This window comes from Protomyctophum parallelum (assembly GCF_964188405.1).
Source record: "Protomyctophum parallelum genome assembly, chromosome: 10".
NCBI classification, from domain to species: Eukaryota; Metazoa; Chordata; class Actinopteri; order Myctophiformes; family Myctophidae; genus Protomyctophum; species Protomyctophum parallelum.
The window spans coordinates 7,857,525-7,876,466 of NC_139704.1; the positions used below are offsets into that span (position 1 = coordinate 7,857,525).

The following is an 18,942-nucleotide window of genomic DNA, read 5'->3' on the forward strand; positions in this document are numbered from 1 at the left end:
AAGTCCTTACACTGGATACCAACTGGCCTAGATGACTCTTTTATTTTTGACGGTGACGTTCCTACTAAGTTGTCAAAGAAGCGCATCTTGGGTTGACAGGAAAGGGGGAATTACCGACATCTACAGGCTAAAAGAATGTGTTTTTCCATGGCTTCTCAGGATGCAGATTACACATACACAAAAACTCCTGGCAAGAAATACTGGAGTGGAGTTGAGTGTTAAAACTTTTTAGACACGTTTGAAGGACCATGGCCAAGACTTTTAATGTTGTTAAAATTATGTTATAAATAATGTCATAATACCTTTAAATCAGAAACCTATAACCTCAGTAAAACTATGCCTGCCCGGGAGCCAATCAGACACATGCGGCTGGTCCTGGATCCTGGAACGACGGTGGGATCCTGGAGCTTTGGTGGGATTCCAAATTGCGCGTAGCTGACCAATCCGTGCATGCAAACTAAATTTCTAGCGTGCCCACTGACCTGGCTGCAGAAGCAGCACGTGAAACACGGCCGCTTGCTGCGTTGATTAAATGCTGTTTTAAAGATGGAGTGCCGTGAAAATTCACTTCAACTTTAACCCCTAGGGGTATGTAATAAACAAATTGTTGTAGTCCCCGGTAACCGAGGCAACAATGACTGCCCAGGTGTCAGTGATATTAATCAATATATACAATATACTGTATCAACAAAGGCTGTGTGAGCCGATATGATGGATGAGGCTATGTATCGTCGTATTCTGTTGGCGCCAGGTACCCAGTTGGCAGACTGGGTGGCTAGGCTAGCGAGTTTCTTGGGACATTTGTGGTCGTATTTGGCATACAAAATTAGTAATTATCTTAGTTTTAAGGGTAACTGTTGTATAATTGCAATTACACTCGAGGGGGTGCTATAAGGTCATTAATGCACTTCTGCACTGCCTTTCAGAACTCCTGCAGCGTCGCAGGCGTGCATTATGACGTTTAAACCACCCCCTCTCGTGTAATATTGCTTAAATGAACACTGAAGATTTGACGGTGTACTACTGTAGTGTATTAAAGCATGCAACTGGCGGCCCGGGGGGCTACATGCGGCCCCCACCATCACTTAATGCAGCCCGACAGGTTCATATCCGAACACTGATATAATTATTGATTACAGCGAATTATTAAAATGTCATTGTCTTTTTTTATTTTATACATTTGTATTTAGTTCATAAAGTCAACATAACTATAACTAAATGCATTTGAAATTAAATAAAAATATTACTTTTCAGGATTCCAATTAAAAATATCAAAAAAATAATATATATATATATATATATATATATATATATATATATATTCAGGATTTCAATTCAAATATAGCAAAATTAGCCGATCTACAAGCTCAAATCACGACGCAGTGCGACGCGTTTTTAGAGCTGGTAGATAATAGGCTAATATGCTATTTGTGGCCCCTCTGGAGTGAGTGTGGAAATAATAGTGGGCCCTCTCACCATCGTCAACGTTGCCCACCCCTGTATTAAAGTGTGTGCAGGGGTGGGGGAGGGGGGTTGGGGGCTGCTGTCAAGAGGGGGAATATGAACGTTGCTCAGGTATAAGGGTGAAGAGTTATGAACGGCGCGCTCATATCAGTAACTGTATAGTCCAGGAACCCAACCAGGACATCCGCGCTCACGGCCTTTACTGACCGCCACCTCATTAATCACACTCCTCCTACAGCTGACAAAGAGTAATTACCCTCTGAGAGACACACACTATACACTACACTACACTATAGAGCCACGCGCACATCGCGCATATACGCTCACGCTAACTACTGTACAGTATGTAATAATACACAGTTGTATGTGTTATTCAATGGTATATGCGAGGAGGGACACGGGCATACTTATACAGTATAGCGAAATGCATTTGCATAAACATGTTTGTGTCTGGGGTAGTTGCGAATATGCTCAAACTACATACATGAACACGCAAACGCAATTATACGTGTGTGGGCGTACACACACACACACACACGCACGCATGCAGACACAGCACACAATTTCAAGGGTATACACACAAATCCTGGGTGTTCGTTTGACTCGGAGAGACCCGTTACAGGTCCATTTCCCCCGTCAAACCAGAGTTAAAACGAACACTCTGGATTAATTTGACTCCCTTAAATCCCATGTATGAAAGCCAGCGAGCGGGGTGCATGGGGGGGGCGTGTTTCCAGGAGGTGTTGGACAGGTCATGGAGCCCGCCTGCTTCAGGGAGAGTCGGCCTGTCTGGGATGAAATGATGGAACCCTCAACCTGTCCCCATTCATCAAGCCCACCACACATATTAATTATCACAAACCTTCAGAGATACAGCAGAGGACACACACACTCCCTCCCGATCCAACTCCCCGCCACGCCCCCCACACACACACACACACACACACACACACACACACACACACACACACACACACACACACACACACAAGCCTGATTTATACTTAGTTGCGTGCCGGACGACATGCGCACCAAGCATACGTCAGGCTATACACTGGACTAGACCACCGGTTCCCAAACAGATTAGTATACCTGTAGGTCCCTTTATTTTTACAGTTCCTACATTTTCAGCTATTTTCACTAGTTTGGGTCCCGCGGGGCAAACGTCTTCTTTCTCTTTTGGGTCTCGACCTCAAAGGTTTGGGAACCACTGGACTATAAGCTACACTGTCTGCGCTCTGTTATCACTTGTGTACACACACACACACACACACACACACACACACACAGTATACTCACAGTTTAAAATTCAGCAGTATACGATATTGATCTCCAGTGTAACTGACTGTGGCACGCCAAGTCAGGACAGCTTTTCTTCCTTTTTTGTGTTGCTTATAGTCCCAACCCAGCTTGACAGAAGAGCCTAATTTAAAGGCTTTTATTTATGGGGAGTGACACAGCGGGTACATTCTGGCTTGGAGATCTGTGGTGTGTACTACACTGCATGCTGCGCTCCTCATGTGCAACGACAACAGGGCATGGCAGTGGTGCAAATGTGCTTTTCTGGTTCCACTGGAAAAATCGCCCATTCGTTATATATATATAATTTATTTTCCAGAGAATCAAACGTTTTCTGGTCATGATGAAACCATGATCCTGGATGGCTGGATTCTAGGCTTAAAATAATAATGTTTTTTTTTAAATCTCTATGTGGAAAATGTATTGGACATTTCTCAGTGGAGCCAGAAAACCACGTTAAAGCTGCTATAAGCAATATCTTTTCAGTATTTCATTTTTTTTCCTTTGGTCTTCTGTTTGTTGTCTCTGTGACACATCCAGGGGCCGCAACCTGCATTCAAAGATTTACCTAGAAGCTTTGTCATTGGTCGATTTTCCTGTCTATTCCTGATTGTTTAGTCATTTCTGCAGGGTTTTTTTTTCGACCAATGACAAAGCTTCAAGGAACAATGCATCTTTGAATGCCCCTAGAAGTGTGCAGAGACTAAATCTTTTTGGGAGCGTTTTACTCGCTACTTTAAGGAACATGCGACTCTAACGCAGGCGGGGATGTGCATGAGATGAGCATGAACGCAAAAACAAAGCCACAGGATCGCGCCCAACTGTCGCTATGCCTGTCGGATTAACCAACCAGCGCTACCTGAATGCTCGCCTCTCATTGAAAATGAATTACCAGGTACATCAATTCACTCCCTGCGTGTGTGTGAAAAGCCCTTTGTACTTCGGTTGCTGCTCTCTGAAAGCAACTTATATTTTGGAGGAAAAAGATGATGCATCACCACCAGCGCTTTAAAGTTCATTATTTCCAGTTAGTGACATCATCATACGACAAATAACTTTCTCCAAAAAGCACTTCACAGTCTGCATTACAGTCACACGCCAGCTAGGCACCTGACTGCATGGCTCATTGCTATAGCACTTACTGTATAAAGCTGCAAACAAATCTATTCTTGGTGTGCCAATATGGCTGTCGAGATGCGGGCGGTGAAGCAAACTTCACTGGAGTTATTTCAACTTTGATATTTCGAGCGAATAGGAGGCTAAATGTATTCATTCATTCGTGTCAGACCGTTCAAGTGGGTTTGGAATTGTAACAGCTGAAATCAATACTATATCAGTATTCTGATGGCCGCATTAAGTGAAGGTGGGGGCCTCATGTGGCCCCCGGGCCCCTGGGTTAGAGGATTATCACAGACGTAGAGGTTAGACCTCTCTTATAGTTATAGGCTCAAGGTATAGAGACCTCGCCCACCGTCCCCAACAGATTCCTAAGGAAGGACATGTTGACCAACTTTCTGTCCTAGAAAAATGGCCTCAGAGACCCTATACAGCCACTGAGACATACGGACTGGGTGTCGGCCATCACCACCATATGTGGTGAGGACGACACGACGCAACACCCCCATGACTCTCACAGATCCGTGATGTCACCCCCCCCCCCCCCCACACACACACACACACACACACTTTGACTGTTGTTGGGGGGTTTCTTTTCCGCTTGGATGTCCGCAGTGCGTTATTATGGATCCCGCCGCAGTTCTAGGCAATAAGTCCCGCTGTGATTGGCCAACTCGGTTTCCCCTATATGAAAGTCTACAGTTTTCTTTTGCACTTTATGTTTGACAGTGTTGGTTGGTTGTAATGTGGAAAGCGACTGTGACATTTTTGCCTAGCTGAAGCATGCCTATACTTGGAGAATTTTGGCCGGGATTAGGCTATTTTTTGTATTTATTTTTTTGTAATAATGATAATAAATTGAATACATACGAATGAATAAATAAAACGTCAATCCCCATGCTCATCCCCCCCCACACCTTCAGATACCCTGTGACGCCCCTGGTCTTGGCCACACGCTGACTTTGTGCAGTATGTACAGTATCATCATCTTTGTGTCACGTGTGAATGCACCTTTTAGAGGTTCAGGGTGCACACAAAGCAGGAGATGCGAATTTGCTTCGGCGCCAGAATCTATATGGGAACTGCCCATAGAACCAAAGTCCCGTTAGTCCGAACATGCATTAAGGCTGGCGAACATGCACTGCTCCCGTGCTTGCGGTTATGTTTAGGTATATATAGAGATAGGGATAGTAATTTCGGAAAACAATGAACCTTCTGACTAATGACACGGAACCATCTATATACGCCCCTTCGCTTGCAGATAATGCAAAGTGAACGGGAGGGCGAAAGTTTAATTTGTGCACGCGTGACCGTACCGTAAATTAGGTTTTTACAGTGCAGTCGTTTCTTCGCTGCTCGGAGTCCACCCTGTGCACGTACAAAGACACAGCGATTCCCCCCCCCCGAGCCTGTCCTTAACCCATTCTGACCTGAGATCAGATTCTAAAAATGTCAGTCGCTCTTCGATTTTTCAAAAATAGCAGACCTACAAGCTCGTATCGCGCCACTCGGTGGCGCGATATGAGCTTGTAGATCTGCTATTTTTAAATAGCTAAAGCATAACATGATGCTGACACCAAAATGGGTGCCCGTTCAGAATGGGTTAATTGGGAAGAGATCATTAGCTTGAGTTGAGCGCTCTAATCTTTTTTTAAGCATTTCATAATAAGATGGAGACCGGTGCGTATCTGCCGAGACACACTTTTGATGCTGCCGCGGCCAGATTAAAGTCCTCTAAATGACCCTATTCTGGTTCCTCCTCAGACAAGACATACCCCTCCTCTAATCAGACACACACAGTAACACTCTCAGTGTTATACTGTAGGTACTGTACATTTGAGAGTGTGTAACCAAAATGGCTGCTTGTGGGTGATTACATTTGTACACTCTCAAGAGTGAAATGAACACTCGGAATGTAGCGGTGCGCTCGCATCACCATCCTCATCACCAGTCGTGGAAAGTAACTAAGTACAGTTACTTAAGTACTGTGCGCATAAGTACAATTTCGAGGCATTTGTACTTGTACTTGAACATTTTCCAGTACTTTTACTTCTACTCCAGTTTCAGTACATCAGAGGCAAATATCGTAATTTTACTCCACTACATTTATTTAAATAAAAACATTAGTTACTCGTTACTTTGATTATACAAAACATACATTACCCACTTCAGCTCGATCTATATACATTTCCGCCATTTGAAAATAGCCGATCTACAAGCTCACAATGTGATGCGACGCATTGTGAGCTTGTAGATCGGCTATTTTCAAAATATTTGTATACATTTGATAACTTTAAATGGGACATTCTTCATAGTGAGTACTTTCTACTTTTGGTACTTTAAGTACATCTTGAATTCCGGACTTTTACTTGGGGTATACTTCTATACTTCTACATTGCAATATTGATACATTTACTGAAGTAAAACAATTGAGTACTTTTTTCCACGACTGCCCATCAGACCTGTGGTTCCTATAGAGTGTCGCAGTCCCGCCCCTTTTCATGACGACGCTAGGCCCAATGCATTTTATTTATTTTCCGGGTCTCTCGAGGGGGCTGGACTGCGTCGCTCTATAGACACCAGTCAGTTAGACAGGGATAGCGCAGAGTAGACTCTCAGAGACCAAGCGGACCAATTAGAATGACTCTACGAAACCAAGCGGACCAATTAGAACAACTCTCCAAGACCAAACGGACCAATTAGAACGATTCTCCGAGACCGAGCGGACCAATTAGAACGACTCTCCGAGACCGAACGGACCAATTAGAATGACTCTCTGAGACCGAGCGGACCAATTAGAACGACTCTTCAAGACCAAACGGACCAATTAGAACGACTCTCCAAGACCAAACGGACCAATTAGAATGGCTCTCCGAGACCAAGCGGCCAATTAGAATGGCTGTGATAAAAAGATAAAAGTGTCATCACCAATCATCACGGCAGCCACAGACCATGCGTCGGCAAGGTGTCAATTAATGAGGCTGTCTGAGGCGAGCCATGCAGAGCAACAATAAACACTCCTCATTGTCCTCAGTGGAGGAAAATGTACTCAATTGTTTTACTTAAGTAAAAAGTATCATTAGGCCCAGGCCGTAGCGTAACGGTCTGGGCACCGGACTGGTAATCCAGTCGCAGTGTGCCGCGGGTTCGACTCCCGGACCCGACACGGCCTTTACTGCATGTCATCCCCCCATCTCTCTCCCGTTTCCTGTCAGCCTACTGTCTGTCCCTTCAAAAATCAATAAAAGGCATAAGCCGCAAAAAAATATCTAAAAAAAAAAAAAAAAGTATCATTACAATGTAAAACTTTTGACCTGAGATCAGATTCTAAAAATGTCTGTTTGAAAATTACAGGTTTTTTTTCCAAAAATAGCTAAAGCATAACATAATGCTAACACCAAAAGGGGTTCCCACCCAAAATGGGTTAAGGGGAAGTCCCGTGTTCAAAATGTACTAATTCAAAAAGTGCCCATATTGTGCAGAATGTCTCATTTCAAATTTTCAAATGTATGAAATCTTTTTGAAAATAGCTCGGTCTACAAGCTCACAATGCGTCGCACAAATCGCGACGCATTGTGAGCTTGTAGATCAAGCTATTTTCAAATGGCCAAAATGTATATAGCGTTGAAGTCGTTACTGTATGATTTGTAATAACACGCAAAATCTATACAAAGTAACTATAGTAACTTTAAGTTTTCAAATAAATGTAGTGGAGTAAAAGTACAATATAGTAGAAGTAAAAGTGTTGGAAATACTCGAGTAAAGTAAAAATTTTTTTTTTACTGTAGCAGTGTAGCCTACTTAAGTAAATGCCACTCCTCCCCCCCCCCCCCCGGCTAAAGCAAAGAGAGAGAGTGAACATGGGGAACTAGTCAACGGTCTGTGAAGGCAGCGACACTGCGACACTTAATTGATCTTCATTACCTTAATTATGGCTGTGATGTGGAAGCGGTGAGTGAAAAACGGGTCGCAGCCTCAAACGACTCGCTCTGAACGAACACTGTTAAGCTCTCCGCTGACCTTGAAACTAGCCTTGGAAGTAATTGCACGTACAAGTGTGCGTGCGTGCGTGCGTGCGTGCATGCGTGCGTGAAGGCAGTAAACAAGCATGTAAGCTCCAGACATGGAAAAGACCCTGACCACTTTCCTTGACTTCCGTTTACAGTACCACATACACCGTTTACAGTACCACAGACACTGAAATTGCTTTTTGCGCGTACTGTTGGTTTGCAACAACCATAGGCGGCCCATAGAGTCCAAGCTGCTTCAGTTCTTATACAGTAGGCATATACTGGACCCAACTGGACCAAAGCGGTTTATACAGTAGGCATATACTGGACCCAACTGGACCAAAGCGCTTTAAACTGACCGACATTGTTCTCAATGGGGCTGACAATTAAAGGGGAGGGGTACAAGGGTATATATTAGATCACCAAAGGAATAACACATATTATAGAGAACAAGGGAAAGGGACATTTTATATAATAAAATACATTAATTTGTTAACTATTATTACTGTTATTAAAATGCTACGGTGCCTTTTGTGGGATGGTCAGCTGATGGCCTACAGCTGGCACTAGACAAAAGGCCATGGGGTTACCAGAACAACTAGGGTTCATCATGAAATCTGTAGATTGTCGATTATGAGTTCAGCAATTTCAAGGCAATCCAATATTTTGGGATATATTGTGTGCAAATGGAAGGTTTGTCCTAAGGGTGTCAATAATGGAAAGGCCACGGTGGTCACCACCATCGGTAGGGTTCGTCCTCCGGGGAGCATTAATGCAATCCATCCATTAGATGGTAAGTTACAGTGCAGTATGTCGTGTGCAAGTGGAAGTTTTAGCCTGAGGGTGTAGGAATTGTAATTGCTGTGGGGTCACCAAAATCAGCAGGATTAACCCTCCGGGGAGCATGAAGGTGCAAAGCAGAATATATGGCAAGCCATGCTGGTAGTTTTGCGATATCTTGCCTGGGAACAAAGTGCTGGATGAACGGACAGACGGGTGGACCAAGTTTTTGTGTGTGTGTGTGTGTGTGTGTGTGTGTGTGTGTGTGTGTGTGTGTGTGTGTCTGTGTGTGTGTGTGTCTGTGTGTGTGTGTGTGTGTGTGTGTGTGTGTGTGTGTGTGTGTGTGTGTGTGTGTGTGCGTGCGTGTCCAATTACTCTAGTGATTGAAGAGAATGTATAGCAATCACATAATCTCCTCATCTCTTTGTCATTGTACTGAATTATCTATTGGCACTTTGTTTTCCTTCATCTTTATTCTCGCCAGACCTATAACCACCTGCACTACTATACTTCATCTAAGTCCAACAATAACATGCAGGACTCTGCACAATTGCAGGTGTGTGTGTGTGTGTGTGTGTGTGTGTGTGTGTGTGTGTGTGTGTGTGTGTGTGTGCGCGTGCGCATGCTCAGCTATTGTATGGTTGGCTGCACTGTCAGCATGCCTGCCTCTGCCCTTGTGCTTTGAGTAAACACCATCTGAGTCGGCTGGCTGTGTATAATATCTGTCAGGAAAGCTGGCACCCTGCGATCCCTGGATCCTGACCTCTGTCCCAAAGGGAACGGCTGACGGGGGCCATTGCGGTGACAGCCCCCCCCCCGACCCCCGTCGATCCGACCCGGCGATATCCTTACACATTCCTTCTTCCAACTCTGTATGCACTGCTCAAAATGGCCCCGTCTGTCCCCTCCTCTGACCTGCGTATGTAAATATGGGCCTTATAGGACGCGATGAGTGCTTGTGGGGTTAGGATAATACATGCACTACTGGAGGAAACCGGGGTCAACAATGTCTGTCAGCGAGATTGATGGGCTGCTCTCCAACTCTGGGGCATCATCTTGTCATCCGTCGCTACCGTTTCTCCTGCTGAATTAATGGATCCTTCAGACACAGGACTGTTTATCGTAGTGTTGTTTATGGCAGTACATTTTTATTTTAGTTTTAGTCAAAGTCACTTGAATAATTTTAGTCACCAGCTGGAATGTTTTAGTGTTAGTCTAGTTTTAGTCGACTAAATGAAAAGATTTTAGTCGACTAAATCTACAATTGATTTTTTTTTTTCACTTGCTGATCTACAAGCTGATCTACAAGCCCACAACGCATCACGCTGCGATGCATTGTGGGCATGTAGATCTGCTATTTTCAGCATGCAACCAAGTGTGAAATGACTTATACTGGATCTCTTGTCCATTAGTCCCTTCCTAACATTCTAGTCTAGTTTTTAATTTGTTGACAAAATTGTCAGTATATTTAGTCTTAGTTTTAGTAATCATAGCTTAGTTTCCATTTAGTTTTCGTCAGTGAAAAAAGGTAGTCGACGAATATTTTTCGTCTTGGTGAATCATGGCCCCTTTTTCTACGTTTCTCTTGGCACTTTTTACACGTTCAGCTGTACAAAAGATAAGATGTGATAGAAAACACTTTCTGGCTTAGCTACTGTATCTCCTGATCATGCTTTTATTGTATTGGAGCTTCCGAGTGTAAGCTTTTTCCATGTGTTTGTACCTAAACCATACATCTAAAATGACAATAAAGTTAATCTGAATTTATAGGGACCTCCCAGTCACAAAATGTCCACTCTAGTCACTGGGCAGGCTGTGTTTTCAATCAGCTAAAGCAAGATGAGGAGATGTGGGGTTTTTTTAGGTACTACTGTAGCTTTCACACCAATGGTGTGGATTGATGTTAAATAACGTCTCTGGTTGTTATTTTTATTATTTTAATAGACTTGGATGGTTCATTCTCCTGAAGGCTATACAATCATTAAAGGCATATCACCAAATATAGAATCGAGAAAAATCACACATTTTGGATTTACGATCAAGCTTGGCTGAGTGAGTCTACTGTGCAGCAGTCTAGCGCTTGTCAAAATTGGTGTCACAACGAATTATTGCTGCTGTTCGCATAGCCCAAGTGTAAATGACAGTCGAGTTTCTCAGGGGTTACCATTCGCCATACTCACCAAGCACAAAGCCCTGTCTAACAATGCAGTGATGTAGAAGAAACAGCAACATGCAGTTCCACTGACAATGCACGTACAGTAAAGCATAGACACTACACTACACTCCATTATTAATTGGAGTCTACGCTCTAGACAAAGGAACGCACCTGCCTATTCTATCTCCAATTAAATGTTGTAGCCAAACAAAGGCATGGGGCAGGGTGTTGTTAAAACAAGGCTAATTAAGTTTGGCTGCATTCATGGGCAAGACAATAGTTCATTGGTTATTTCATCTAATGAGATATGCTGTCGAATTCATTCACAGAGTCCTTTATCATACAGTATCACTTTTATGTTAAATCCATCTGTAGGCTGAAGAAGAGGCGGGTGTTGTTTATTTCATCTAGAAAATGTGCAAATGAACCCTAGCTGCACTTCCCAGGGCAATTACTTTCATTTTAACAAGTGTGTGCCTTGATATATTGCAATTGCAACTGTATAGATTTTAGTCACTTAAAGTAAGAGGATGTACTGTATATGTTAATGTGTGATGTGTGTTTGAGTGTGCGTGTGTGTGTGTGTGTGTGTGTGTGTGTGTGTGTGTGTGTGTGTGTGTGTGTGTGTGTGTGTGTGTGTGTGAGTGATGTGCGAGTGTGTGTGTGAGAGAGAGAGAGAGAGAGAGAGAGAGTGAGAGAGACACTACACCCTAACCAATGAGCAATAATTAAAAACACATTTCTTGCACCTACAGTAGTATCAAACTTCCCTTCACTCCGAGTGACAACATATTATTATTGTCTGGTTGAGTCATTATTATTAGGAAATGATTAGTAGTCAATGGACCATTGGTTGAGAAACAGTGGGATGTATACACATGGGATGCATAGCATTACAAAAGTGTGTTACAAAAGCACTAATCTTATTAGCCCATTATACGCCCACCCACCCAACACAACAGTTGATCCCCAGGTTGATTTTTAAGTCAGGGTGGTGGTCCCTCGTTCACAATCAGTTGAAAAACCCCTACCTGATTGGAATAATTTAAAATAGTTTTCCCCCTACTGAGGTCGGTGTTTGAACACCTGGCTATAAATCCGTGCAGCCAGTCACCTTTATGGACAAGCTGCGGTAAATTCACCACCCAGATTCCTAAGCACAGACTCCGGACTAAGGCATGACTTTGTAACAAATCCCTGGCATAGCACTCGCTCACTGTATAAAAACACTGATCATCAGATTTCTGTTGTGCTCGTTGATCTCTCTCTCTCTCTCTTTTCACTCTCTTACCTGTCAGGGGAGGAGAGTTTTCTAGGATCAAGTGAAGAGGAGTTTTGTAATGGGATTAGGGGGTTTTCTGGCTGTTAACTTCCCGCTGTAAACTCTTTACTTGTGTTCTTGCTCGGTATAAACCAGGGTGTGATATTCTACATGCAGCCAAATATCGAATGCGGTGTAATTGAAACGGACCCTGGGAAGGCAAGGTAGGGGATTTAGCGTTCGGCACTTGCCATCTGCCTCGCCTGAGCTCTGAATGAACTGCTCAGCACCACTATGCGACTGAAAAGCTCAATAAAAGGTAATTTCAGGTGAGAAAGTGGCCATCATTTTCACTTTTACTGTTGCATTTGCATTTTCTCCATTAAGAATATTGCAGAACTTGCAGTACCTGAATAAATACAAGACAATGTTGGCTAAACATCATTGCGTGGTTAGAGTAATGGGCGTTGGAATTTCGTTCCTAAATCAATGTTTTCTCCGGGGACTATTTTTGGCTAGGCTTTTAGAATCAATATAATGTGCTTTAAAAATGCCTTATTATTAGATTTTCAAAACATAATGAGATGAATGGAATCCAATGGCTTTCTTGAAAATTAAACAAACCACAGCATGCTTTGTAAAACGGCCTGCAGTGAATATGAAGTATACCTTGAGTTGCCATAGGCAGGGTAGTACAGAAGCCAGAGCACTGTGTGGTCCTTTAGAGCAGTCGTTTTCAACCTTTTTCATATCAAGGCCCATTATTTATTCGGCATTTGATTTGAGCCACAGACCTCCATTTGAGATTTAGCCACGCAGACCCAAAATGAAAGAATATTTTGTTATGGTTAACGCTGATCAAAATAACAATTCTCTCTACATTCTGAAAGTGTGTATACTTCTTGTAAATTAGGGAATGCAGATGTTTAACAATAATTTAACTCTTGAGAGTGTCAAACTTTCGGGTCCATTTGGTTTCATTTTAAAGCACTTTTCTAAGAACTCAAAGCGCTCTACAATGGTTCATTCATTCATACATTGGGAGGTGTAAAGGTCTATAAGGGTTCATTTGGTTACCAACTCTCCATCATTTAGCTAGGGACCACCTGGAACCCCCTCAAGGACCACTGATGGTCACCGGACCACTGGTTTAGAGATATAGGGCTGTATTTTGCGTGTCTTAAGTACCAGGTCTTATTCCCTAACTTGAATAAACTAAAGACCTGGAGGCGTGATCAATGCTCTTTGGCCACTCAGAATAGCCAAATGGCAATGATCACGACTCCAGGTCTTTAGTTTACTCAAGTTAGGGAATAAGACCTGGTACTTAAGACACGCAAAATACAGCCCATACACTGTTATGTGTTATAGAGCAAAGGAAGTCTGACGTCAATATCGCTAGAGGGCGCTAAGTCCACGGGTTCGTGTACTTTTTTATTTGTATTATAATCCCCATAGGGGGATTTAAAGATCGCCGATCATGTAAGAACTGTGTTTGAAAAATAAACAAAAGATCCCGGCCGTTTCACTCATATGGATATGAAGAATCAACTGACTGAGAGAAAACGCAAATATCACTGCTGAGTGCTGACGAATTAGTAAAATCTTCGATAGAAAAAGACTGTATCGAATATGATACACTGAGTGACTGTGATGTTTGGACCACAATCCTTAAATGAGACGCTTTTAAGGTGACCTTGTTATACTCCATAGAGAAAAACTTGCGCGAACCCCTTGGAACCATACAGGGGATGAGCGAGTGGCCTTTGCCGCTCTATTGCCTCTATTGTTGTCAGTGTCAATGTAAAACAGGTGAACTTTCAGAGGGTGTGTAATACCGTGTATTGATTCTACCTTGGTTTTGTCGTAGAGCTCATGGTTGTCCAGCAGCATGTGTCTCTCACGTCTAGCAAACGTCCTCATGTCTGTCTGGAATTGCTGCGGCCGGGGCGGACAGAATCAATAGTTTGAAATCAAATCTCTTTTATTTCTTTCCTTTTGTCTGTTTCAGTGGCATTGAGCAGAACACACACACACAGTCTTTAATGCATCCATTCCTCTTGGATGTAGTACCTTATGACAATGCCAGATTTTATTGATTCTCTTCATTTTTTCCCCTACCTTTTATGTTGTTGTGTATTCCTGTGCCGTGTTAATGCATATGGATTGTCATTGTATATGGATGGGTTGTATTATTTGTCTCCTATTAACCTCACTGCAAAGCAAATTTCACTTTAGATAGTCTATTTTTTACCATGACCTTGTCTCTCCACTACCAGTCCTAGTCCCAATATATACTAATCTAATTTGAATATAAAGGTGATTCCAATAAATGTGAATGTGAAAGTACTTTTAAGCTTAAAGGGACATTTCACCGCTGGAAGAAACTGCAGTCACTCAATGTTAATAGTATTTATAGATAGATAACAGTAGCACAATTAATTCAGGATTCCAATTCAAAAATAGCAAAAAAAATATTCAAGATTTCAATTCGTACCTACCGCTGGGGTTCAGGAGCAGACACATGCACAGTTTACAAGAAATTAAGGGTTTGGGAGATTTCAATATGCAGGTTATCTGCAAGAGGGACAGGGCAGAGAATGGGGAACCACGCCACAGATAAGCCCATTTCGAATAATGTCCTCGCTCAATATGGAGGGAACGATCTTTTCTGTGCTTGCATGCCAAAATAATGAGTGCTTACGTGATCATGGAAGCATCTTTGATGAAGACTACCGTGCACGCAGTGTTGAAGGGAAAACAGATGGTGAGTTCCCAGGTGATTAGCTTAAACAGTGTTTGCATCTACATTCACCCATACTCCACCACTATTTTAATTTTAAGAATTAACTTTTTACTGCCATACAAATTGCCATGCTCCCTTCTAGTTCTAAATGAGTTTCCTTTGAAAAGAAAGCTTTGTGCAAGTTCTAAAAATGCTGCCAACACACACATATTCAGCCCTGTCAGCACATTGTTGCTATATACCAAGGAATCCGGCAGCAGATGTGGCTCACCCCATGCCAGCAACAATCATCACCCGTGGGCCATATCTAAGGGAGATATCAATCATCACCCATGGGCCATACAGTATCTAAGGGGGATACGTTCAATCATCACCCATGGGCCATATCTACAGTACAAGGGGGATATGTTCGAATTCATTGAAATGAAGGGAGATTTGTATTGGCTGAAATGTCATATTCGTCTGCTGAGGGTCAATGCAACTTTAGCATTAAAAAAAATATTCCCAGAAGTTTAACTAATTCATCAAAACAGTATTTTAGTTTTTGTTCATATTCTGGAGACAGTTGCACCACCTCACACTAGGTTCAAACTTAAAGCCCTATTCTCACGGGATTAGTATTACCCCTGCAGGACCTCAGGTAATATGTCATAATCACGGAGGACGTCTGTGTTTTTAATCCCATGTGAATCGACCATTTCGGTGATTTGGGCTGTAATAATTACAGGCCAAATTACCTAGCATAATTCAGCAAACACCGGGGTCCCGGGGTAATACTAATCCTGGGCTCAAATTTAAACTTGGTGCCACATGGCTCCTGAACACTTTCACCTGTAAGATGGTTCCATATAGTGTACCTCATTCACTCCATTTAATATCAGCGCATTATTTATGATGTATTTGTTCTAGATATTGTAAATAATCCACATTCAGCAGAGCTAGTTTCTAGTAAGATATCATCACTACTTTTTTAGATGATCCCTGTGCTTTAGACCTGCTGTTGACCTGTCTATCTAGCATCAAATGTTGGATGAGTGAGAACTTTCTCAAGCTAAATGAGGATAAGACAGAAGTTCTCATAATCGGATCTAGCGAGCAGAAAGAATCAATAACTAGAAAAAGTGCCCTTCTGGGCACCGGTCTCCACCAGGTTATCCACAGATCCGTGCAGTTAGAGGTAAAAACACTTTTGGGCCAGTTATAGCGCCACCTTGAGGCTGAGTTGAAATTGTTCATGTGGCATTTCGTCCTCGGCCTAGTGGGAATGTGCGTGCACAATTTCACGGAAATCACACGATGTGTTCATGATTTGCAGCATTTTGTTTGAAACTGAGCACTCCTGTGAACTTTGGAAGCCAATCTTAACCAATCAGGATGGAGTCTGAGAAATCTGAAAGACCCGTTTCGTTGAATGGCTCTAGAGAGACTGTGTACTAATTTGCGTGATGTTTGGACAAAATCTGTAGGTGTGCTGTGAAAAAACTTGTTTTGCACAAAGCGGCCTCCTGGTGGCGCTATAACAGGCCGTTCTGGAAAGTTTGGGGCAGAGGTTCATGGTTGGCATCCAGGGAGTGTGTGTGCAAAATTTGGCATCGACCGGGTTAACGGTGGCTGAGATTAGCTGGTCACGGACGGACGGACACACGGACACACGGACGGACGGACGGAGTGCAAAACATACTCTCCCCATGCCTTCGGCTGGTGGAGACAATAAGCAGACTTGGCAACCTGACTGTAGAAAGTAACAGAGCTAGAGTTTTAACTAGAACTAAGATGAGAGAACATATTACTCCAGTTTTGGCATCACTGCACTGGCTTCCGGTTGTTTTTAGGATTGATTTTAAAATTATTTTACTTGTCTATAAAGCTCTCAATGGTCTCGCGCCCTCCTACCTACATGACTGCCTGCATAAATATGTCCCAAACTGGCCCCTAAGGTCTTCCACTGCTGGCCTGCTCGCTTTGCCTAGAGAGGTGGCAACTAGAAAATACGGGGAAGCAGCTTTTTGCTTCTACGGGCCGTCGGCATGGAACATGAAACCGCTCTCAAAGGGCACCTACGGATGGCTGCAATTCGAAACTGGCCTCTGTAAGATCTGAATCCCCCCCACCCCACCCCCTTTCCCCTCACTGTATATGTATCTTTTCCCTTTTTACTTCCTATATGATGAATTCCTGTTCTGTTATTTAGCTACATAGAAATGTCTATTTGTATGTCTCTAAATGTTTTGATGAATTGAACAATGTGGACCCTGTTGTAAACAAGTGTAATGCTTAATTGGGTCGTCCACTCACAGTTAACAGTCTTTGTATTGAGTTTGTGCTTGAAATGTACTGTAAATTCTGCAAACTGTTAATAAATATTTCAATCAATCAATCACAAGCTCCCACTGTACATTCGTCAGGCAGCCTCTGTAGAGATTTTTAAAGCTCAGCTCAAGACCCACCTCTACAACATTGCTTTTAAGTGATTTTTTTGTTATTCATGTCCTCACTGTATTGTATTACTGCTTGTTTTTTATTGTCGTTTTTTAATGTTTTTTTAATGTTTTTAATGCTTTATCTGTTCTTATCTTTGTACCACTGCCTTCTCCTGATTTGACACTGCGCTATTGTCCTATTGTTTTAAACTGCATGCCTGTTTTAATGCTGTTTTGTTTTGCTTTTGTTTTTATTATTTTTTCTGCTCTGTAAAGCACTTTGAGCTACATTTATGTATGAAAGGTGCTATATAAATAAAGTTTATTATTATTACTACTTTTACTCAGTATGGGCTAGCTTTCAGGTGATGTTGTCCCACACACTACACATACACTTTTTGCTGTATTATTTATGTTGCCAAATAATTTGTTAGATTTTTATGATTTTTGTGTTGTTGTTAAATGACATGAGTTTAACCTTATAAACGGGGCTCACCTGCACAACCCTATAATACTTTGTTGTTTCAAATGTGTCGTTTATAAATGTACAAAAAGAAAAGAAAAGAAAAGAAACTGGTACGTTTTCCATCACTGCAATCCTCTGCATTCAGAGAGAAAGTGGTTTAAGTTGAGCTGTCACTGCAGTGAACCAAAAGGAATCGCTCTGGATAGTAACAGTGCATTTGGCAACGAGCCCCTTTCTATTCTGGTTGTGATTTAATTTGTTGCTTTTACACCACTGTGTTTAGTGCAGGTGACATTCACTGTAAACTCTCTCTCTCTCTCTCTCTTACCCTGGAGCCGGTCCAGCCCAGGAGGGCAAAGGCGTAGCGGTCTTTAGGCGGCGCCACCAGGTCCACTCGCACCGCCCTCCACCCCCTGCCAGTGCAGTCGCCCTCCTCTTCTTCTTCTTCTTCTTCCTCCCTGTGGAGACCGCCCTCCACTCGGCTCCCGTCCAACCGCAGGATGAGGAAGCGTTTTGGGAAGCGGTCCATGACCGAGGAGGTGTGGCGACAGGGGTCAAAGGTGGAGGAGGAGGCCGGCTGGTGGTCACTACTGTACAGCAGTATGCCCTGTGGGAGAAACGGAACACGCTGCATGGGTCACTGTGCTGGAGTACATTTACTGAAGTGCTGTACTCAGGTACACTTTTGAGGCATTTGTAGTTTTTCCAATTTCCAATACTTTTACTTCTAATCCACTACTATTTATTTGAAAACTTTAATTACTACTGTAGTTACAGTACTTTGTAGATTTTGATTATTATTACAAAACATACATTAACCACTTCAGCCCTATATACATTTTGGCCATTTCAAAATAGCAGCTCTACAAGCTCACAATGTGTCGTGATGCGACGCATTGTGAGCTTGTTGATCTGCTATTTTCAAAAGATGTTTTAAAACACTTGATAACTAGAAATGGGACATTCTGCACAATGAGTACTTTTACTTTTGGTACTTTAAGTGCATTTTGATGCTAATACTTTTGTACTTTTATGGAGCAAGAAGGGTTGCCATGCAGGGACTGGAGAAAATGGAGGCAAAATATCGTTGTCCAACAATGATGTTCCAACAGGAACGGGAGTAACTAAGTCTAAGTAAGTAAGACTTTTGTACTTTTACTCAAGTACATTTTGAATTATGGACTTTTATTTGTAACAGAGTTTTTTTTCCTATATTGCAGTATTG

General features: G+C 42.5%; 1 protein-coding gene across 1 annotated transcript in view; it reads right to left on the bottom strand.

The window, feature by feature from the left end:
- The window catches only part of dntt (deoxynucleotidyltransferase, terminal), a gene marked incomplete at its 3' end in the record, with an annotated part of 108,375 nt that overhangs the window by 20,636 nt on the left and 68,797 nt on the right, over positions 1–18,942 (bottom strand). Inside the window, exons 9-10 of the mRNA XM_083774308.1 lie at positions 18,046–18,324; positions 13,940–14,023 (exon numbers count right to left, since the gene is read on the bottom strand). Of these exons, the coding sequence (XP_083630434.1) occupies positions 13,940–14,023; positions 18,046–18,324 (363 nt within the window). The remainder of the gene's footprint in view (positions 1–13,939; positions 14,024–18,045; positions 18,325–18,942) is intronic.